The 23,557-nt window shown below is 40.9% G+C and overlaps 1 protein-coding gene and 1 pseudogene across 1 annotated transcript in view; both read left to right on the plus strand.

Moving 5' to 3' along the window:
• The first annotated feature begins 12,556 nt into the window (after positions 1-12,556).
• Positions 12,557-13,775, plus strand: LOC102874280 (annotated as a pseudogene).
• Positions 13,776-15,445: 1,670 nt separating this feature from the next.
• The window catches only part of HRG (histidine-rich glycoprotein), an 8,716-nt gene continuing 604 nt past the window's right edge, over positions 15,446-23,557 (plus strand). Inside the window, exons 1-7 of the mRNA XM_006884168.1 lie at positions 15,446-15,631; positions 17,317-17,433; positions 18,227-18,317; positions 18,688-18,854; positions 20,694-20,774; positions 21,052-21,153; positions 23,235-23,554. Of these exons, the coding sequence (XP_006884230.1) occupies positions 15,446-15,631; positions 17,317-17,433; positions 18,227-18,317; positions 18,688-18,854; positions 20,694-20,774; positions 21,052-21,153; positions 23,235-23,554 (1,064 nt within the window). The remainder of the gene's footprint in view (positions 15,632-17,316; positions 17,434-18,226; positions 18,318-18,687; positions 18,855-20,693; positions 20,775-21,051; positions 21,154-23,234; positions 23,555-23,557) is intronic.

Below are 23,557 nucleotides of genomic sequence, written 5' to 3' on the forward strand. Positions count from 1 at the left end.
GAACCCCTGGAAGGATTCTTCCATGGGTAGGGTACTATAAATGAAAGGGAAGGTGGTGCAAAGGGACAGATGGTGATTTCACATCCTGAGAGTGGCTAATAAAGATTGGGTTTTGACTCACTTTGTTCTTAGTCATGTTGACTGGGAGTGGAAATAATGGGACTAACCCTCCCTTGTGTACTAGGTTCCATCCTGTCTAATCTGTCTCAAGTCCTCCTGTTATGGAGTGATGCCCGTTGTGTCTCCACTCTTTTGCTCATACAAGTTTTTTACCCTTTCAGCTTACAAACATACATAAATCTCTGTATTAAAGCTAGAATTAAGGATATTTACTCCAAAAACCTATACTTGGACCAAGAGGCAGTCGTCAGAAGAGAGCAGGGTAACACTGCATGGTTCAAAATTGGGAAGGGTATAAGCGAGGGATGTGTCCTATCTCCATACCTTTTCAACCTATATGCAGAGCAGATTATTTGGGAGGCTGGGCTCTATGAGGAGAAATGTGGGGTCAAGATTGGTGGAAGATCTATCAACAGTCTGAGACTGTGATGACACAACCCTGCTTGCTGAAACCAAAAAGGACCTCATGCACTTACTGCAGAGGGTCAAGGACTGCAGCCTTCAGTATGCGCTGAGGCTCAATGTCAAGAAGACAAAGATTCTCACCACTGGACCAATAGGTAGCATCAGGATGGATGGCGAAGAGATTGAGATTGTTCACAGCTTCAGTTTTCCTCAGCTCCATGGTCAACACTCTTGGCACCAGCAGTCAGGAAATCAAAAAACGTGTTGTGATGGGAAAGTCTGCTGTTAGGGACCTCTCTAAAGTACTCAAGAGCAACGGTGTCTCTCTGGAGACTAAGGTGCACCTGATATGGGCCATGGTCTTTGCTATCACTTGTTATGCATCAGAGAGCTGGACAATGACTAGGGAGGACAGAAGGAGAATCGATGCCTTTGAGCTGTGGTGCTGGAGAAGAGTATTGAATGTACCATGAGAGGGTTAAACCAAGCAACTCCTTGGAGGCAAGGATTCTGGGGCTTAGTCTGACATACTTTGGGCATGTTGCAAGGAGGGACAGGTCCTTGGAGAGGGACATCATGCTTGGGAGGGTGGAGGGATGGCGCAAGAGGGGAAGACCCTCTATGAGGTGGATTGATTCAGTGACTGGGGTAATCAGGATGGGTGTGTCAGAGGCAGTGCGATTGGCACAGGATAGAGCAGGGTTTAGGGCTGTTGTACATATAGGGTCACTATGAGTCGCAAACTACTCGACAGCACATAACAACTCCAAAAACCTAAGATACCCCCTGCCCCGAGGAAGATTCATCAACAACCTTCATTATACAGATGATACAACCTTGATTGCTCAAATGAAGAAGAACCTGAAGCATTTGCTGTAGAGGGTCAACTGTAGCCTGCAATATGGATTGAAGCTCAACATCAAGAAAATAAAGATTCTTACCACTGGGCCAATTGGAAGCACCAGGATAGATGGAGAAAAGATTGAAATTGTTAATAATTTCAACTTACTTGGTTCCACAATCAACACTATATAAGCAGTCAAGAAATCAAAAGGCTAATTACATTAGGAAAATCTGTTGTCAGGGACGTCTCCAGAGTGCTGAAGAGCAATAGTGTCAGTTTAGAGACTAAGGTGTGCCTGATCCAGGCCATGGTCTTCACATTTACTTGCTATCCATCAGAGAGCTGGACAATGACCAAAGATGACAGGAAACGAATTGATGCCTTTGAGTTGTTATGCTGGAGAAGAGTATTGAACATACCATGGACTGCCAAGATAATTAACAAATAGGTCTTGGAGAGAGGCACACCAATCTACTCCTTGGAGGCAGGATTTTGAGATTCTAGCTCACACACTTTGGGTTTGTTGCCAGGAGAGATCAAGGATATCATTCTTGGAAGAGTGAACGGATAGAGCAGGAGAGGAAAAACCCTGACGTGATTGATTGACATAGTAACTGGAATAATGAGGGTAGCTGTATCAGAGATGGTTAGATTGGCTCAGGATAGAGAAAGATACAGAGCTATTGTGCAAAGAGTCGCTATGAGATGTAGTCAACTCAACAGCATATAACAACACAAAACCCATTAGAGAAGTTTATCACTTTAGCTAATCCTCTAGCAGTGCAACTGTAAATTTCATGAGTAGAGATTTCCTATTTCCCATCATTCTCCCAAGGAGTTGTTGATTGATTTGAACCACTCCACTTTAATTATATCTTCAAGTATTAATTGTTCATTGCCTGATGTGTTTCCACCTATCTCTCTTTTTTAATTAGTGCAAAATCTCTGATTCTTCTACACTACTATCAGTACCTTAGTTGAAAATCTGAGATTTTATATTATGTAGAACATTATACATTCTATAACTATGTCCATCATCTACATCTACATTTTTTAAAAAACCACCCTGCAACAAACAACAAACATTTGAGCCATACACTGAGAAGGAACTACCTGAAATTCAAGCAGAATTTAGAAGTAAACATAGAATGAGTGATATTATGCTGACATCAGATTAATCTAGGCTGAAAATAGAAAAAGGTGTTTCCTTGTGTTTTATAGGCTGTAAAGACACTCAACTGTGTGGATTTTAACAATTTATGTATAATATTGAGAAGAATGGAAATTGCAAAATGCTCAATTGTGTTCATGTAGAACCTGTACACAAACCAAGAGTAAGGGGATTCTACATTGTTCTAATCCACTAGCTGCTTTGTGGGAAGAAGATGAGCAATGAAATTTACTGCCTTTGAAAACTTGTTGGAGGGTTAGCCTACGGGTCAGTTATAGCTCGACAGCAAATATCCACAACAGCATGGTTTAACAAACTCTGGTGGTTTAGTGGTAAGAAGTTCTGCTGCCAGCTCAAAGGCAAATGATTCAAATCTCCTAGCTACTCTGCAGGAGAAATATGAACAATCCTGTGCAATTTATAGTCTCAGCGTTATTCACCATCACAAGAACGTGAAAACAGCCCAAATGTCCAACTACAATCGAATGAATTGAGAAATTGTGGTACATTCACATGATGGAAAACTATATAGCACTAAGGAGAAAGGTTTTTGTAAATTACTTCCTAATTTGGGAGGGACTGGAGAGCATTACGTTAAGTGAATTAACTCAGTCCCATAAGGACAAATACTGTATAAGACCATTATTGTTGAACAAGTATGAGGATTCAAGAAAGTGGGGGGAGCAAATTGGAATCATAAGGTCTCACAATTAGATCACTGGAGGGGGAAAGTGAAGGAAATGGGAAAGATGCAGTGTAAAAAACAACTTATACAAACTTTGTAAATAAACTGGTATTAAAAAAAGGGAAAGTACATAACAATGACAGCACATGGTTTAGAATTGGAGAAAGTGTGTATTAGGTTTATATGCTTTCACTATATGTAGAGCAAATAATCCAAGAAGCAGAGCTATTGAAGGAGAAGAATGTGGTATCAGGATTAAGGAAGTCTCATAAACAACATGCAAAATCCAGATGGCATAACTTTGCAGAAAACTAAGAATATCTGAAGCTTTTATTGATGAAGTTTAAAGCCTACAGCCTATAGCATGAGTTATATCATATAATAAAGAGAACACAAAATTCTCATAATATGACCCATAAACGTTCTGATAAATAGGGAAAATATTAGAGTTGCAAAGGATTTCCTTCTACTTGGATCCACAATCAACACCCATGGAAGCGACAGCCAGGAAATAAAATTATGTCTTTCAGTAGGTAAATCCACTGTCGAGGGCCTCTTTAGGTGCTGAGAAACTAGGATGCTACTTTTAAAACTAAGACATGCTGCAGATAAACTATGATATTTCTAATCACTTCAAATGCTGTGTAAGTTTAACAATGAATAAGGAAAATCAAAGAAAAATTGATGCCACTGAAATGTAGTTTTAGAATAGAGCACTGAAGGTAGCACATATTGCTGAAAACCCAAATACTTCTACTTTGGAAGAATTGCAACCAGAACGCTTCTTAAAAGCAAGGATGGCAAAACTCCACCTCAGATTTAGGGCATATTTTCATGAGGTACCAGTCCCTGGAGAAAGACATGTGGTGGTGGTGTTGTTGTTATTAAGTACAGTGAGTTGAGTATGGCTCATAGAAATCCTATGTACAAGAGATCTGAACCCTGTTTTATCTTGTGCCATCCTCCTACTTCCTAACACACAAGAGCCCATTGTGGGAATCACTACATCAATCTACCTGGTCAAGGGTCTTTCTTTACTTCGCCAACACTTCACCCTTCCTAAAATTTCCTCATTTCAACTGATTTCCAATCTGAGCTCTACCACTACACAACTATAACTATCCTCATTCCTCTAGTGTTCCTAGGGTTTTTGAATGCCTGATATTTAAGAAGTAAATGCCAATCCTGCTTCCTTGTCTGTCTGAATCTTGGAACTCTACCAAACCCTGTCCACCATGGGTAGCCCTTAAGGCATTTGGCATACCTGTGGCACAGCTTTCAGTATCACAATCCCAAGTTATCTTAGTACAGCAAACAGACAGAGAAGTGCTGTACCATTTAGGACAATGTTGTCCCCAAACACAATTAACACTAAATAACACCAGGCCTGAAGGAAAGATATAGTGCTTTGTAAATAGAGGATTTATTGAAAAAGAGTGACTCTCAAGGGGATGGCTTGACAGCATGACTGCAGCAATGGGCTCAAGCACAGCAAAGATCATGTGCATGGCACAGCACTGTACAGTGTTTCCTTCTGTTACGCACAGGATTGTTATGAGCAGAAGCCAGCAAAATAGCACTTATCAATATTGTCCATTTGTATATTATCTTTAGATATTATTACATTATATCATATCTCATCAAGGGAATAACTACATCCTGACTGCAAAAGCAGAGAATCATGGACAACCAAGTTGATATACAACCTTAGCCACAAATGCATTCAGTCTGTTTATTACAGACAATGATGACTCAAGGTTGTGATGCACTCTTTTCCTGTTTTTGAATCATGCAATGTTTCCTTGCTCTCTTTTGTCGACTACTTCCTGGTCCGAGCATAGGTTTTTCATGAATACAATTAAGTGTTCTGGGATTCCCATTCTTCTCAAGGCTAGCAACAATTTGTTGTGATCCACACAGTCAAATGCCTTTGCATAGTCAATGGGACACTGACATTCCTTTGGTACTCTCTATTTTCAGCCAAAATCCATCTGACATTGGCTATGATGTTCCTAGTACCATGGTCTCTTCTAAGCCCAGATTGTACTTATATACTATATTATATGTGTGTTGTTGTGTGTACTGTCAAATCAGAACCAACCTGGAGGGTTTTCAGAGACAGTTAATTGCATACAAGGAGATTGCCCATCCTCCCACGGAGCAGGTGGTGGATTGATTTGAACGGCTTGCCTTTGGGATTGCAGTGCAGCTTCTTGCCACTAGGCCACCAATGACTAAACAAAATTCCAAGGAAGCTGTGGTGGCCTAGTGATAAGGAGTTGTGTTGCCAATCCACAATCAACGAGATGAAATCCACCAGCTGCTCCTTAGGAGAAAGATAGACAATCTCCTCCTGTGCAATTTATAACCTCTAAAATCCGACACAGAATCCACAATAAGTTGGTCTCAACTCAACGGCACATAACAAAAACAAACAACAAACAAAATTCCAAAAGTAAATTTTTTATGGTTAAATTATATTTACATTGACTTTATTCTAATGAGAGTAATACTCATTGCTCAAGACTTTATCAAGAAAGTTATCTTAATTTCCAGAAAAAAAGTGTCCTTCTTAGCTGGTCCTTGACAACACAGAGTATTAGGAGGTTTTGGTTTTTTAAAAAAAACCTAGCCCCATATTCTTGTGAGACCCCAGTGATTTGGAAGCTGCCACTGAATCTCATGCAAAACACACCAGTAAGAGTTCCTTAGAGCAGTATTTTTTGATCAAAGTTACCAGGACTCCCAGACAGGTAAGGCTAAAATGCCTACATTTGTTACAAATGTGTCTCACATTGTTATTACAGATTCTTAAATCCAGAGAAGAATCTGAAGGCCCTTCTTTTAAAGAGAACCAAAGACTATCTTTCTGTATAATCTGAAGTACACTGAATTGCCTCTCAGAGTCCAAGTTATTTTTGGTCTTGTTCTCCAAAGGGAAATTCCCTCAAGGTTCACGTTAACAAACAGACCAAAACACTGACCCAGAAACAAACTAAAAGGCATCAGCTTATGGGAAAGGAAACTTACTTACCAGGAGGAAGATGCAGTGCTGCATGACACTGGTGGACCAGAAAATTACCACTGAAGATTGGAGGGAGTAACTAAATAATTTACACCCCCATACAAACAACTCCCAATACACAGCAAAGTTAAGAATGGCGTAGATTGATGGGAAAAATGTTGGCATACACAAGCTTAGTTTAAGGGGGAAACTGTCACCTGCTTCATGTGTATCTCATTCTGCAAACATGGCTAAGAAACAGGAGCAGAAGGAGAGAGGGCAGGGGGGAACTGTCCGTTTGCCCTCATTCTTGGAAGAAACCAGGAAAACAAGTCTAAGGACTCAGCTAGGCTATACCATACAGTCATTTTATCTAATTATAAAGGAAAAATTATTTTGATCCCAAAAGTCATATGTCTCAAATGTACCTTTAGTAACCTTAAGGCAAGAAAGAGAATAACTTATAAACAAATTCTGTTTATGTTCACCATTTCTGCTACATTCTCAAATGTGACTGACCACTTAGCAGTTCACTTCTATCCCATTTTAAAGCCTAAAGTAGAAATTTCACTTCATGGGTTTGTGAGAATGGAGGCTACATGTCCGTATTTCATTTTGCTGATATCACTATTATATGGAGAAAGGCCTATCAGGAAGACAATTCTATGTGAAGGGAGAGAGGGGAAATCACCAAGGGAAGAAATTTCTCAAATTCTTAAGAAGGGAAAGAAGTATGATGATTGTATCATCTAAATAAGAAAATTCTAAAATGTAGAATGATTTGTGTGGGCCCTTCTAGAGACAACAGGACTGATGTGTTGACACTCAGCTGGGGATGTTTGGTTTCCGTAAATACTGTCCCCCAAACCCTGAGTTGTGTCCCTGCGTGGAATGATTTGGATTTGTACTTTGTAACTCTCGTCTTTCAACAGTATTTGACCCTGCTTATTTGTGGACTATTTCATTAAAGAATCACTATGTTCTAAATCCCAGGCTGGATCTGATGCCAGAAACTGTCCATTTCAGCCTCACAGTTCTTAGGTAAGTTCTCTAGAATAGCTTAATACATCCAATAAATATGATCATAGATCACTTGTGATATTTGTTGAGTGTCAATTTCCACACCAGGTCTTATGAAGTTTCCCATTGAAATGTTTAGTATGTGTGGCAATGAATTAAGTCCATATGCAATGTAAATGGACAACCTCCAGTATAAATTTATGAGGGCAAAAAATACATCATATTAACATAACAGTAGTAAATGTTAACAAGAAAAGGAGGATCATTCATGTTGATCAGAGAAAGCTTTCAAAGAATGTTGGGAGAAGGAGAAAATAGGGCAATGTGGGATTGCTGTAAGTCATAGTTGACTCCATAGTACCTAATAACATCAACAGAAGAAGTGCTAGAAATTGTTGTGTACCGTAGAGTTGGAACTGACCCATAGCTGACCCTCCAGTGGGTTTTCAGAGGCAGTTAACTGCATGGGAGGAGACTGTCCATCCTTCTCCCACAGAGCAGCTGGTGCCCTCGAAAGCCTTTGGGATTGTGGCTCAGCTTCTTGCCACTAAGCCACCAGAGATCCCTAAAGAGTATGAATAGAGGCAAGAAAATCCTGCCTACTTTTGTAGAATTTAAGTATATAATATAAGATAGACTACACATGCAAAAGAAGATGATCGAGGTTCTTATTGTAGCTCTCTTAAGAGGTTGTTTGGTGTCACGTGACTACATAGCCAAAAGTGGGGCGGGGGGGGAGAACATTGGTAGAGACTTTTTCAAAGAATAGGCAGCTGGAGTATGCAGCACACAACACAATATGAGAACAAGAGTCAGAATGCAACAGGACTGTCTTGTCCAGGACTTAATCTCTTGCCCAATGTCTCTTCAGGACAAGGAAGAAGACGGGGATTAGTAGCAGGGTGTGTAGCACTTGACTTTTATTTGACACTAAAGTAAATTTTTAATCAAAATCCTTTTATTCAGCAGTGTGATGCAATTGTCAAGTGTAACCAGAGGGAATAGCTAAAAACAATAAAGAAGTTACTTGTATTCTGAATCAGAATCTGGTTGTAGTCTCCGAGGATCCTTGACCAAATGTTTATAGACTTTCCGGGGAAGTGTTAGGAAATTTAAATTTGTTTGACACACACAAATGAATATGAGGTTGTTCAGGTGTCTAAGGTTAGAAATATTGACATTGTCTATCTGAACTATTGACTCATGGAGATTCAGTTTTAGACTTCAAGGTGATAACGTAAGAGAGAAGAGTCCAGATTATGGTCAACAGTTCTGATGAGGATTACAAAACTTCTCAAGTCCATGGGTTCAATAATGTATACTGCACTGAAACAGAGGAGGGAGAAAACTGTTTAAAAGAGATATATAACTAGGTATTTCTGTCATCACAGGAGTCTAGAGCGAGGGCTACATGGTGGAGGGGACCTGGGGGAGGGTTTGTAAAACAATGAAAGAATCTTTTCTTTTACTTTTCCATAATTTCTGAACTCATGTACTTATAACTTGTTAGTCAAATTTGTGTCTTCTAGGGTGCAACACCCCCATGATACATCCTCAAGGATATGAACATGTATGGCCAAGCACAATCAATAAGAGTGCATCTAAATCCCAAAATCAATCTCCATAATAGTCTATGTGTTTCCTACTGCCAAAGGGGCCCTTTAGAGTAGTGAGAGAAGATCTTCACCCTGAAACCCACAGCATCCCTTTTCAGCAGGAAGTAGCTAAGAGAATACGCCATCCCCTTTTCCTTATGACTCAGGGTGAAGTCTCTCTCAGGGAGGAGTGATAGGGAATGGCAAAGGACACACTGACAAAGAAGATTAATCAGAACTGGCTTTGACAAGCACTGTGGCATTTGGACAAGAACAAACTGGGAGGAGGGTAGAGAGAATAGTGCAACAATGAATGAATGGAAACCCAAAATCTCTGTAAATGTTTATGAAAATTAATAAAATATAGAAAAAAACAAACAAACAAAAAAAACCTTCTCAAGTCCTACAACCCAGCCCAGCCCTGTAACTCTGCATGTTGACCATCCTGACCTTGTTCCCAACATAATGTATCTTCAAAGAAGGGGAGCTCTTGTGGTCTAGTCTGTAAGGAGTCACACTGCTAATCCAAAGGCTGCACCTCTCAGGCCGCTGGAATTCATCAGTGACTGTGGGGGAAAGATGGGCAGTTTCCTCTCTCGTGATTTACAGTCTCGAATGGAGGATCTGCTAGGAGTTAGATTCTGACTTCGTGGCAATGAGAAGGGTTTGTTTTTTGGGTTTTTTTAGGGTTTTGTTTTGTTTTTGTGTAGCAAGTATTTGGTTTTTTTCCCCCCTGATGATATCAAGTGTAGAATCAGGAACAAGAAGTTATACAAAGGCAGCTTTCAGCTTAAGCCAATCAAAACATTTTTTTAAACATTGGAATACTCCAAAAAATGGAATAAATTGTTTTCCTATCATCAGAAGAGGTTGGGCTTATCTAGGTAATAACAGGTGGACTGTTCTAGAAAAAAAATTAACGCAGGAAGTGTCGAATATACTTCAAGAACAAAAAACATTGGTTATATTTGTCTTTGTAACTGCAAAGTAAATCGTTTTCTATTAGGAATATGGTAAAGCTCAATAATCACATAACATCAAGTGTTTTAATTTTTTTTAAAAAAAATTCAGTCTAATGATCAGTTCAAAGGCTTTCTGACTAGACATGGGCTATAAAAACTTATCTGGGTATTCTGAAAAAAATTTTTAAGCCACAGGTATTTTTCACTCTTTTGGGATTAGATTTTCTGCACATGTGAAAAAGGATTCCCTACCTTTTTCTTCTTTAAGTCTCGTATTCTTCATTTACTTAGTGGTTCACTAAGGGACAGTCATGCTTTGATTATCAAGAGCAAAAAGCAAGAAACTAGCCCTCTGGGACATTATATTCAATATTCCAAAGAAATCTTACTGAGCTCCGTATTAGAGAACTTGTTTCCATGGAAACAGTCAATCCCTTTCCAGAAATACTTACTGTGCACTCTGTGGCCTAGAGTGTAGGGAGTTGCGCTGGTAACCCTAAGGTCCTCACTGAAGGTTCAAATCCATCTGGGGCTCCTCAGAAGAAAAAGGAATCATTTTCTCCTATAAGACTGATACCTCTTTAAAAAAAAAAAAGACTGATACCTCTAAAATCACTGGAGACTCAACTATGAGTCAGTTCTGACTTGAAGGCAATGAGTTGAGTGAGATTTACAAGGGAGAGAGAGTTACCCTGCTCACCCAAAGGCTATGCTTCTCCAGTGGTTCAAATCCTCCAGTTTTTCCACGGGAGCAAGATGGACTGTCTCTTCCTGTGTGATTTACAGTCTTCAAAACCCACTTCTTATTATGTGCTATTGAGTCAAGTGAAACTTATAACAATCTTATGAACAATGGCTCTGAACCTTGTCCTATCCTGAGCCAACCTCACCATCTCAGACACAGTTTGTCCCATTTTCAGTCACTGTGTCAATCCCTCTCATCCAGTGTTGACCCTCTATCCTTCCAAGCAGAATGTCCTTCTCCAAGGACTGGGCCATCCTGGTGACATTTCCATAGTATGTGAAGTGAAGCTTCAAAATCCTTGCCTCCTAGGAGCAAAATGGTTTCACCTTCTTCTGGACAGAACTATTTGTTCTTTTGGCATTCCATGCTATTTTCAATACTCTTCTCCAGAATCACCACTCAAAGGCATCAATTCTTCCTCTGTCTTCCTTTTTCATTGTCCATCTCTCAGATGCATAGTAAGCTATTGAGAAGATCATGGCCTGGATGAGGCTCACCTTAGTCTCTAAAGTGACATCTTTATTCTTTAGCACTTTGTTGAGGTCCTTGACAGTAAATTTTCAACACAACTCATCTTTTGATTTCCAGGCTACTGGTGCCAAGAATGTTGATGGGCAACTCAAGAGAGATGAGATAAATAACAACTTCAATTCTGTATCCATCTATCATGTTACTATCTATCGGCCCAGTAGTGAGAATCTTTGTTTTCTTGGTATTAAGATGCAGTCCATTTTGAAAGCTGCAGTCTTTGACCTTCTGCAGCAACTCTTCAAGTCCTCAGATTCAGCAAGCAAGGTTGTTTCTTCTGCATGAGGCAGGTTGTTTATTAGAAGACTGATCCTCCAATCCTGATGCCACATTCTTCTTCATAAAGTGTAGCTTCCCAAATGATCTATTCCACAGACAGAATGAAAAGTATGGAGAAAGGATACATCTCTGACATATTCCTTTCTTGATTTTGAGCCATAAAGTGTTGCCTTGCTCTGCTCAGACAATAGCTTCCTGCTCTAGATACAGGTTTCCTATGGGCACAATCAGGTGTTCTGTGATTCCCATTCTTCTCAATGTTAGATACAATTTGTTGTGATCTAAACACTCAAATGCCTTTGCATAGTTGATAAAACTCAAATAGATATCCTTCTGATACTCTACTTTCAGCTATGATCCATCTGGCATCAGCAATGATATACCTACTGCCAAGGCCTCTTCTAAATCTGGTTTGTATTTCTGGTACATTTCTATCAATGTCCTCTCCTAGTCAGTTTCTTTATTATCTTCAGTAAGATTTTTGTTGCATGTAATATTAGTGATGTTGTTGTTGTGTGCCGTTGAGTCACTTGCAATCCATAGTGACCCTTGGTACAAGAGCCCTAAACCTTGCTCTATCCTGTGCCAACATCACTGTCTCTGACACACTGATTCCCATTACCCCAATCACTATTGTTTGATAATTTCCACATTCTGTAGGATCACTTCTCTTGGGAATGGAAGTAAATATGAATCTCTTCCAATCAGTTGGCCAAGTAGCTGTCATCCATCTTTCCTGGCACCCAACCTGATGGGCACATCCAGGTCTGCATCTGTTTGTTGAAATATCTCAACTGGTATTCCATCAATTCCTGGGGCCTTACTTTTTGCCAATTCCATCAGAGTAGCTTGAACTTCCTCCTTTATCACTATTGATGCTTGATCATATGCTACTTCCTGAGGGTCAGTTACGAGTCAATTCTGGCTCCATGTAAATGAGTTGAGAGAGTTTCTATATGAGTCAGCCTGCTATATGTTGTTGAGAGGGCAATTGAGAAAGGTAATCTGATTTCCAAACCTGCCATGCCACCTGTGTGCTGTGTGATCAACACCAGAACCTGCATCTGAGCCTCATTCACCCCTACAGAATGAGATTGAAATGCTTAATTCTTTCAGTTCTTTGTGAGTACCAGTGAGAGGACCTGGATGAAAACACTGTGTAAGATTGGGTTAAAAAAAAAAAGAGTTTCTAAGGATCATGTCTGCGAGTCAGGATTCCCTGTCCAGAGACAATGGCCCCAATGGAATGGAGCCAGAAGGTGTCATCGAGAGTAATTGGAATGAAATTATTGACAGCTTTGATGACATGAACCTCTCCAAGTCCCTTCTCCGAGGCATCTATGCCTATGGTTTTGAAAAGCCTTCTGCCATACAGCAGCGAGCCATTCTTCCTTGTATCAAGGGTTATGATGTGATTGCTCAAGCCCAATCTGGGACTGGGAAAACAGCCACTTTTGCCATATCAATTCCACAGCAGATAGAATTGGATCTGAAGGCCACCCAGGCTTTGGTCCTGGCTCCCACTCTAGAGTTGGCCCAGCAGATACAGAAGGTGGTAATGGCATTAGGAGATTACATGTGTGCCTCCTGCCATGCCTGCACTGGGGGCACCAATGTATGTGCTGAAGTACAGAAACTGCAGATGGAGGCTCCACACATCATCATTGGTACCCCAGGCCGTGTATTTGATATGCTTAATCGAAGATACCTTTCTCCCAAATACATAAAAATCTTTGTGCTGGATGAAGCTGACGAAATGTTAAGCTGTGGGTTCAAGGACCAGATCTATGACATATTCCAGAAGCTCAACAGCAACACCCAGGTAGTTTTGTTATCAGCTACAATGCCTTCTGATGTGCTTGAAGTGACCAAGAAGTTCATGAGGGACCCCATTCGGATTCTTGTCAAGAAGGAAGAACTGACCCTGAGGGTATCCACCAATTCTACATCAATGTGGAACGTGAGGAGTGGAAGCTGGACACACTGTGTGATTTGTACGAAACATTAACGATCACCCAGGCCATCATCTTCATTAACACCCGAAGGAAGGTTGACTGGCTCACTGAAAAAATGCATGCCTGGGATTTCACCTTCTCTGCCATGCATGGAGATATGGACCAAAAGGAACAAGACGTGATCATGAGGGAGTTCCGTTCTGGCTCCAGCAGAGTTCTCATCACTACTGACCTACTGGCCAGAGGCATTGATGTACAACAAGTCTCTTTAGTCATAAACTATGACCTTCCCACCAACAGGGAAAATTACATTCACAGAATTGGACGTGGTGGGCGCTTTGGCCGTAAGGGTGTGGCTATTAACATGGTGACAGAAGAAGACAAGAGGACCCTTCGAGACATTGAGACCTTCTATAACACCTCCATGAGGAAATGCCCCTCAATGTTGCTGACCTCATCTGAAAGGGGCCATCTGTCCTGCTATAGCCCTGGCCCAGGGTTCAATCCTGGAGGGCTGGAGGAGGAGGGGGGAGGGAAGGGAGCCAAGGGATGGACATCTTGTCTTTTTTTTTCCTCCTCCCCCCCACTCTTTTTGAATAAATGTCACTTTTTGAGGCAAAAGAAGGAACCGTGAACATTTTAGACACCCTTTTCTTTGGGGTAGGTTCTTGCCCCAGTCGCCGACTTTTCTCCCCCTCTTAAAAAAAGCAACAACAAGAAAACACTAATCCATTTCTCTAACCTAGTCACCTGCAGATCCATGAGGCTCTCCCCACCCCAGCCAGACTCTTTCAATACTCAAGGGGCTATGATGTCATTCAACCCCGTATGCTGGACCAAATCTGAAGGTACAGTGCTAGAGTGAGGTGGCCCAGGGTATTGTTCTAGGTGAGGGGAGCAAGGGAGAGAAAATGGTAGCCATTTTTACATTGTTTTGTATAGTATTTATTGATTCAGGAAGCAAATTCAAAATTCTGAATAAAATTACTTGGAAACTGAAAAAAAAAATAAGCTGTGAGTAATATTGGCTCTTTTAACCATTATTGAGAGAGAGGAGGACCTCAGCTCAGTAGCCCCTTAATACTTTTGGAACTTCACTCACATCTATAATATATGTGACCTTAAACTTCTTTAAGGTTAGGACTCCTACCACTAACTCCTTTCTTTCTGGTCTTTCTCTCTTTAGCCAAGAGTCCTGGCCCTTTGGATGATTCCCCTTTGAAGTACTCCAACGGAACTAGGACATTTCTCCTTTGCTTCTCCCAACTTCTTCCTTGGAGGTGGGCATTTTATTGCTTGACTTCTGCCTTCATTACCAAGGGGCAGCTGTTATTTGCTCTGGCATATCTCCAGCAGCCACAGGGAACTAACTGGGAGGACGTGGAGGTGCCCAAACTTCTTCCAGGCACATTCATAGCAACCTCTAATACCATTATTCAGCGCCCACTCTGAGTCACAGAAGGCACTGGTTATTTAATTTCACACAATCCTATCACGAGAAAGCACTTTGTTTTACAGATGAGGAAATCAAGAATCAAAGACATTTTCTATCTGACTCAGCATCACACAACAAGAGAATAACAGAGCCAAAGTTGGCATTCAGATATGAATTTAAATTGAAATTTAGTTGACATTCAGATATGAACCTTTATTGTTCTTCTCTACCTGTGGTCAGTCCCTTTCAGGGTATTAATGGCTGTATTTATTACATACTGCAGATGATATAGCTGCATGTTACTGTGGGGTAAATGAAGAGGCCGAACCAGGCAGGCAGGTAAAGGGAAATTCCTCTATCTCACCCCAACACCCCACACCAGCTAAGCAATGCTTGTGGTCATTAACACATTTTTGATCTGCTGTCTACTAGAACAATCCAGATTTGTGCAGACCAGAGTACCACCAGCTCACCCCTTGCATGTCTCAACTCTGCCCTCAGGACTCACTAATCATTTACAGCCTTTGATGGAAATTTTAACCAGGGGTCAAGGTGAGCATCCCTGGTTACACAACGTGATGTATAAAGACTTTGTTTCCGTCAATCGTGTGTGTATGGGTGCATGCTTTAGAAAGTCCGCATAAAACTTTGTGCTGCGGTGAATCGCAGCAAGGCATGGTGTTCACCTTTTCGCACAATGAAGGTGTTTCTTGCAGGCCTGCTCTTGATCACACTGCAGCACTCTTTCGCCGCCGTGAGCCCCACCTCTTGTGATGAGACTGAGCCGGTGGCTGAGAAAGTGCTAGACCTGATCAATAAATGGCGAAAGGATGGCTACCTTTTCCAGCTGGTGCGAGTTGCTGATGCCCACGTGGACCAAGCGGTGAGAAATTGCAATTGGCAGAGCCAAGTGGGGTGACTGCACACCAGGGTCCAACATGGCTGTCAACCCTGTGCCTGCTGCCTCACATAAAGCAAAGGCTTTGGTCCAGGTTTTATGATCAACTTCTCCTGGTGCTATAGTGTGAACTTTTTTCTTTCAAACTAGTATTTGCGATCACTATCCCCTTGCTGTGGTTGGAACCGACCCGTAGCTGACCCTCTGGTGGGTTTTCAGAGACAGTTAATAGCATGGGAGGAGATTACCCATCCTTCTCCCACGGAGCAGCTGGTGTCCTTGAACTGAGTGCCTTGGGGATTGTAGCACAGCTTCTTACCACTAGACCACCAGAGTTCCCTCAGTATCCCCTTAACTATGAGTCAATCAGCAAATATTTAAAGGCCACTTAAGTTGAGCTGTCACTATTCATCTGTCGATGGAAGCTTGAATTTGGCTATGATGCTGAACAGATAGATCCTCTAGACTAATAGAAGCTAGGAGGAAAATACTTGTAAAATATCCAATAGAAGCCCTATGGTCCACAATAGTATGCTTGGGCATGGAATTGTCATGAGTCAAGAGCTGATTCAAAAGGAATTAGCCACAAAATATTAGAAAAGTAGGCCTTGGAGGTTGCAGAGAAGAATGGAAGACTTTAGGATTCAGTCAGTGATTTAATGACAGTACAATTCCCAGGCTCTCTACCAACTGTGTAATACATAAGGATGAACAGGTACTATACTGCTCCAGAGAGGTGTCAGGAAGGAGAAGTAGATGGCAATGGGTACAATGTACCAGGAATGATAGAGGCAAGCAGCTGGAAGTTAAACTAGGAAGCTATGTCATGCATTCAGGGATGAGGAAAAGAGGACCAGATCAAAGCAGTCATAGTTAAGACCTGGAGATTGAGCAATAAACATAAAAACATTCTGAAGAAAGACCATTCAAGATCTGATGACTAGATAACGAAAGCAAAAAAAGTGCAGAAAATCAATATTGACTTCACATTTTAAAGCCAGAGCTTATGACAATCATTTGTAGTAGTGCAGGCAAAAAGAAGCAAGTTGAGCGGAGGAACAGGATTATGGAAGAAGATAGTGAATTTAGCCTTGAAATAGCTCTGATGGTGTGGTCTGTAGAGAGTCATGCTGCTAACCCTGAGGTGGGGCCTCCCTGAGGTTTGAATCTAACAGTGGCTCTGCAGGAGAAAGACAGGCACTCTCCTCTCACTTAAATCCCCTCTCGTGTGATTTCCAGCTTCTACAAGCCAGCTGGTGGGTCAGCTAGGAGTCGATCCTGACTTCACATCAATGAGTTTGAGTCTTGAAATCAAGAAAATTCAAATTGTAGAATAAAACTGTGTCAGGGGACATAGCCACAAATCAATTATGTGGAAGCCACCATCACAGAGACATGGCTGCCGTCACTCGGAATTCTAGGCTTGCATTTGCAGCCACCTCTGCCAGACCAGCACCACCATTAAATGATAGATGTTACAAGTTCATGGGCAGAAGAAGCATCATGAGCGCTTAGCACTCTTGCAAGGGACTTTATTCCATCAAGTAAGTAGGATGGCAGAGGGGTATCTGCATAGCTTTGGAGTGGAGTAAAGGCTCTATTTGAAAGACTAAATTTTTTGAAGGGAATTATCTGGGCATGTTAATCAATTGTTGCTTTCTTGTCCTTAGGACTCTGTAGCTGTCTATTACTTAGTCCTCGATATCAAGGAATTTGACTGTCCAGTCTTATCTAGGAAACACTGGACTGACTGTGAGCTAGTGAATGCCAAGCGTCCATCTGATATAGTAAGTAAATAGGACACCATTTCCCTTCTCTGTCTACTTTGCTTACTCAGACTAACATAACAGAACACTACTGGCAGCTCCTGCCTAGGACTCTTGCAGATTATATACTTACCTTGAGTAATAATATCTTGAGAACCATCATTGGGAGCCTCGTTCAAGACGAGTCACTGGGGCTCGTGGTCTCTAAGTTTGCATGAGCAGTTGTGAATCTTGGTCCATCCCCCAACAACTCTCTTCAATTATAAAATAGAAGGAAGGGTTGGGAATAGATTCTGAGGTCCTTCCCAGCCTAAGTTTATGGGTCAAGAACCTATGAGCTTGTAATTACGTCGTAGAAAACCTGGCCCAATAAGTAGAAATGGTAAAAAAGAGTAATTGTTGTTTTGGTAGGAAACAGAATCTTGTTCCACACATTATTCTTGAGGACTCAAACACTGGCTTATCTGCCACAAGCAGAGAACAAAAAGATGAAATCACACAGATTTAACATTTTTACTTCTGGAAAAATGAGAGCCTTACAAATCTACAATTTGTATCTATTTTTCCCCTTTGAAAATATTTTAGATATGGTCATGATCTGTTGAAACAGTTTCTCCTGGACTCTCTTGAGGGGTTTTGAGTGCCTTTAACACTCAGCACACAGTAAAAGAAATTGCAGGTTTTAAGAGACTATTAAAGAAAGGATAAATAATGTGTAAATAAATAGTAGGAATGTGTTGCACCATCTTTTCATTCCTTCATGTACAACTTGAGGCAAGTAGTATGCAGTGACGCAAACTCCTCTCTCTTACAGGTGATCGGACAATGTAAAGTGATAGCTACATCATATGTCAAAGAATCTGAGGATATTAGGGTGAATGACTTTAACTGCACCACAAGTTCTGGTATGGTAATCCACTAATTGCTGATTAATAGAGAATTCAGTCATATAATAACCCTCATGAGATATTGTACAAATCCGAAATGGTCCCTACACCCACTGAATTGATTATCACTGAAGTATTAACCCCTTATGAGTGAGAATCATCATGAATAGAGCTTGCAACAGGAAGTTGGGCATTTAAAAGCTCTGGGTTTGAGTTTAGCTCTGCTACCAACCAACTAATTAAGGTAGAACAAGGTACTTCTCCTCAGGTCCTTCAATTGGAAGAAATAGTAACTATTATTATAGCCACAATGTTCATATGTATTAAACCCCATCACTGACATTGTCATTTCCAACCCAATAACAGCAAAGTTCTCATCTTTTTCCAGTCTCTTCGGCGCTGGCCAACACTAAAGACAGCCCTGTGCTTTTGGATTTCCTTGAGGATACTGAGTCTTACAGAAAGTATGCCAACAAAGCCCTTGAGAACTATAAAACAGAGCATGGTGATTTTGCCTCTTTCAGGGTGGATAAAGTAGAAAGAGTCGCAAGAGCGGTGAGTTTCTACCTATGTCCAGCCAGTTCCTGAAGGCCTGGGCTCCAACCTGCTTGGAGATCTCGGAGGCACTGACCCTGCCCCTGGCCACTCTCTGCCTTTTAAGACAAGATCCCTGCTGCGTTGTTGACACTGTGATGGGCAAATAGCAGATAGCAAGCAACTCTCTTTCTCCAAGCGCTTCCAAAAAACAGGAAGGAAGAAAATAGTAATCTTAGAGAGAAGAGGGAGAACCCAGAAGGGAAAGACAGAGAGCACTGTGTTCTGTGAGCTAATAAAACTCATCCTAACCTCCTTACCTAATTAGTGAAGAGCAACAGTGTCAGGCTGGGGACTAAGGTGTGCCTAATCCAGGCCATTGTCTTTGCAATTGCATGCTATGCATCAGTGAGCTGGACAATGGGATGATAGAAAAAGAATTGATGCCTTTGAGCTGTGGTGCTGGACAAGAGTGTTGAATATACCATAAACTGCTAGGAAAACAAACAGGTTTGTCCTGAAGAGGGTGAAGTCAGGCTGCTCCTTGGAGGCAAGGATTCTAAGCTTCATCTGACATACTTGGGGGATATTACAAGGAGGAACAAGTCCTTGGAGAAGGACATCATGTTTGGAAGGGTGGAGACCAGTGCAAGAGAGGACGACCATTGATGAGATGGATTGATTCAGTGATTGGGGTGATGCGGGTAGGTGTGTCAGAGACAGTGAGTTTGGCACAGGATAGAACAGTGTTTCGGGCTTTTGTACACAGGGTCACTATGAGTCGCAAGTGACTCAATGGCACATAACAACAGCAACCTCATTAGGTTATCCAAAGGAGAAAGATAGATTGTCTTCTTGTGTAAACATCTGCAGTTGTGGAAACCCAATGGTGGGTCTCTGTGAGGCAGAATCAAGTGATGAAGTGAGCTTTGAACCTCATTATGACATGATAGACAACTAAGACAAAGAGAGGCTACATTACAGCATCCAGTGGCGGTGTTTAAACTAGACACTTCTCCCTCCTCCCAAATGAAACCCTCCTGCTTCTCACCTGGGATTATCCTGTAGAACAACTTGTTGATGTTTGGAAATGCAAAGTTCAATGGATTTGGTGCATTCAAATAGAGGAATGAATATGATGCTTTAGAAAAGAAAGTTTGTCTATCTACACTGGAAATAATTTTTAAGACATATCACTAAAGGAAAAGTGGATTATGAAATTACATTTGAAAAGGAATACTTAGGGAGTGTTTGGGGAAAAAGAACAACATTAACTGAATGATAGTGGTACCCCTGAAAAGGGGAGGTTGGGGAGCAGGGAGGGTCATGTTTTATTTGTTTACCTCAATATCTTAATAAAATAGTATGGGAAGCCAAATTTCATATTAAATATTTAAAATAAACCGAATGCTATTTTAGGATGTGGGAGAGGCACGGTACAAGCTGGAATTCACCCCGAGGCACCAAGGCAATCCTTAAACCTTTACAGAATTCTTGCATTGCATTTGCTAAGCCCTCCCTCCTGAGTCAAGCAGAAGGTTTTCAATAGAAAGCGCTTACTTGGCTTCATTTACACTGAATTCTTTTTGTGATTTGCAGGAAATTTTCAATAAAGATACAGGGAAGCTGGAAACCAGCGCTTCAGTTCTCTTCAGTTGTTTGAGAACTGTTGGCCTCCTGCTTTACCTGTGTTTCTCCTACATTCTTGCTGCTCTGTCTCGTTATTAATACTTATAAAAATATTTTACCCTCAGTCTGCAACAAAGTAGTATTCCTTTTATTACTCATGCAATTATTTGATGTAAGTGAATTTTTCAACTGTTGATGTTCCTGAAAGTGTTTTGATCCACTGTATTCTAGAGAGGAGGAGAAAGAACCAATTACCATATAGACTTCTCCGTGAGGAACTGCTCGAGTCACTGGTTTCCCAAGCATTCTAAGGTGAGTATAGTGAGCACCTGTGCAGTATTGAGTAATGTGTGGAGGGCAGTCAGTGTGTGCTGGGCACGCTTCTGTGTGTGTGTGTGTGTGTGTGTGTGTGTGTGTGTGTGAGAGAGAGAGAGAGAGAGAGAGAGAGATATTTAATAACTGTGACACAGTGCTCTATGTTTAATCTCTCTCTCTCACACACACACACCACAGAGAGAGAGAGAGAGAAAGAGAGAGAGAGAGCAGAGAGAGAGATTGGTTCACTAACAGGTTTCTTTCTTCCTTATAGGTCTTTGGATTCTGCAGATCAGATTTGTCATATGATGTAGAACACTCTGATTTGGAAACCCCAACGCAACTTGCCGTACATTGTGAATTCTTCAAGTATGAGGTGGGCTGCTGACAAACTAACCTTTGTCACAAGCAGATAAGATGAGTTTCTCCCATGTTTCGTGTTAATACTTAATTCAGTGTGTGTGTATATGATAGAAGGTAGAGAAGAAGAGAGCAAAAGAGAGAATGTGTGTGTAGCTCTTGTCTTCACTACAGAAAAGTAGCTTTGCCCCAACACATGAGAAAGAGATCAGCTAGAAAATGTGAGGTCAATGAGAGAAAGAGACAAGAGGAAAAAAAGATATAAGAAAGGGATGCAGCTGCTAGTAGAGCTCAGACGCTATAAAAATATTTCACAAGAACTGAGACAGGTTGTATTTTGATAGAAAAATAAAGTCATGACCAATTCAATCAACTTTGAATGAAATTGAAAATGATCCTTGTAGTCATGACTCTTCTGCTGAGACTTAATAGTTGTTAGCTCAGGAAGAGACTGCCCGTCTTTCTCCCAAGGAGCAGCTGGTGGGTTTGAATTGCTTACCTTTGCATTAGCAGTGCAACTTCCTACCCATTAGGCCACCAGAGTCCATATAACATAGGCTACAAAACAATATTTTCTGTTTATCCCAGAAAATTTTGAAAACATATCCATGCAGTATTTCTTGTATTAGCAAAAACCCAAAAAATAATACAAACATCCGTGTGAAAAGCTCCCCTTCAATGAGAAAAGGGCAGATTCATTAGTATGAACATGGTTTAGTGTATTTTTTAAATGCTGAAATCTGAACAAGGAGGATAATGAAGAGGAAAAATATTCATCATTCAAGAAAAAGAGATGAAATGGGTGCTTAAATAATAAAGTCTTAACATTCTGTTGAAAACAGAAATTAGAAAGCACTTATTTTCAGATGTTGGTCAGCAGATGAATCCTATTCCATAATATAGTTTCACAGCTTTATGTTAGAATGAGCGAAATAAGTAGGGGGGTGGGGAGTTTTTCCTAAGACCACATTGATTCCACACAAGGCATTATTCTTCAGTCAGAGGTTAACTTTCAACCCTTTTAGTAGTAACATTTCTCTCCTTTTGTGAAACAATGTTAGTCATATATGATACTCTATTTGGAGCCTCCACCCTGGGAGTTTGGCTGATTGTTTGCGTCTTGATGGCAGTCCTGATGGGCACATAAGGGAAGTTTTTGGGGTTGTGTTTGGTATGTATTACTGCTCTTTTCCTCCCAAGAGCGGGTGTCCTTGAGCCTTTGCTTAGGGTGGAGGTCTACTCAAAGGTGTGTTTATTAATTTTCGAAATAATATTCCTTAAATTATACAGCAATCTTTTGTCTATTTGCTGAACTGAACGACTTGGTGTTGCTGTGATGCTGCACATGATTCCATAGTCTTGTCAAATACCATAATGATTACCCATTATGTACAATGTTTGGATGAATTTCCAGATTAATTTATGCTGGAAAGCAGAAGTGACATCCACTTCCTAAACTAGACTCTCTAAACTCTACAAATTCTTTAAATTCTGTAAATTTACAGAAACGATGTTAGTTATAGAACAGAGCTCAGGTCTTTGGTGCAAAACTTACTCTTACTTGTATTTTACTCGATGACACTTAATCACTGCTAAATGAAACTAGAGCTGTTATATCTGGAGGAACACCCTTCCACTTTATACATCACTCTTTGTCAATGTGCGGTATGAAGTAACCTGGGTTTGCTGTGATGCTGAACCTTGTACCATGATTTCCCAATGTAGACAGTGTTTGGCGGAGCTCCAGTTGTAAAACAGATTTGGAAGCAGGAGTGGCATCCACTACCTAAACCACGTGCCTTTGGAAACTCTATGAACTTGGAAAAATGATGACAATTATGGAAAGGCATTAGGTCTTTTGTTCATAGAGTTGCTATGAGTCATGCTCTACTCGATCGCAATCAACAACAACAACAAAGGTTTATATTTAAAATGCTAACTTGGCTAGATAAAAATTCCATAGCCTTTTTGTTGGTATCATTTTTTAAAAAAAAATATTGCTTTGTGGGATCCAAAAAGTTTGAGGATTATTAGTCTATACATCTAACTTCTCTTTTGGTTACATGATGGTATTCACCTTTCCATGTCCTTTTCCAGGAACATAGAAACTTCAGTGGTAGAAAACAGTTTGGCCATCCCTTTCCCTCTGATGAGCATGAGCATCCTCCTGCAGGCAGACCCCCGTTTAACCATTGTGGACCCCGAGATCACCATCATCGCCATAAGCCACATAAATTTAGATGCCCACTTCCCCTAGAAGACAAAGATCATCCAGGTGGTGGACCTCCTCCAGGGTCAAAATGTCATCACCCCATTTTTGGCCACAATCGGACACATGGACATTCTCATGATCATAATCATAATTCTAGTGAGCACCATTCTCATGGACATCATCCCCATGGACACCATCTTCATGGACA

This window comes from Elephantulus edwardii, unplaced genomic scaffold (genome assembly GCF_000299155.1).
Source record: "Elephantulus edwardii isolate Elephantulus edwardi_28Jun2011 unplaced genomic scaffold, EleEdw1.0 scaffold00031, whole genome shotgun sequence".
Lineage (NCBI taxonomy): Eukaryota > Metazoa > Chordata > Mammalia > Macroscelidea > Macroscelididae > Elephantulus > Elephantulus edwardii.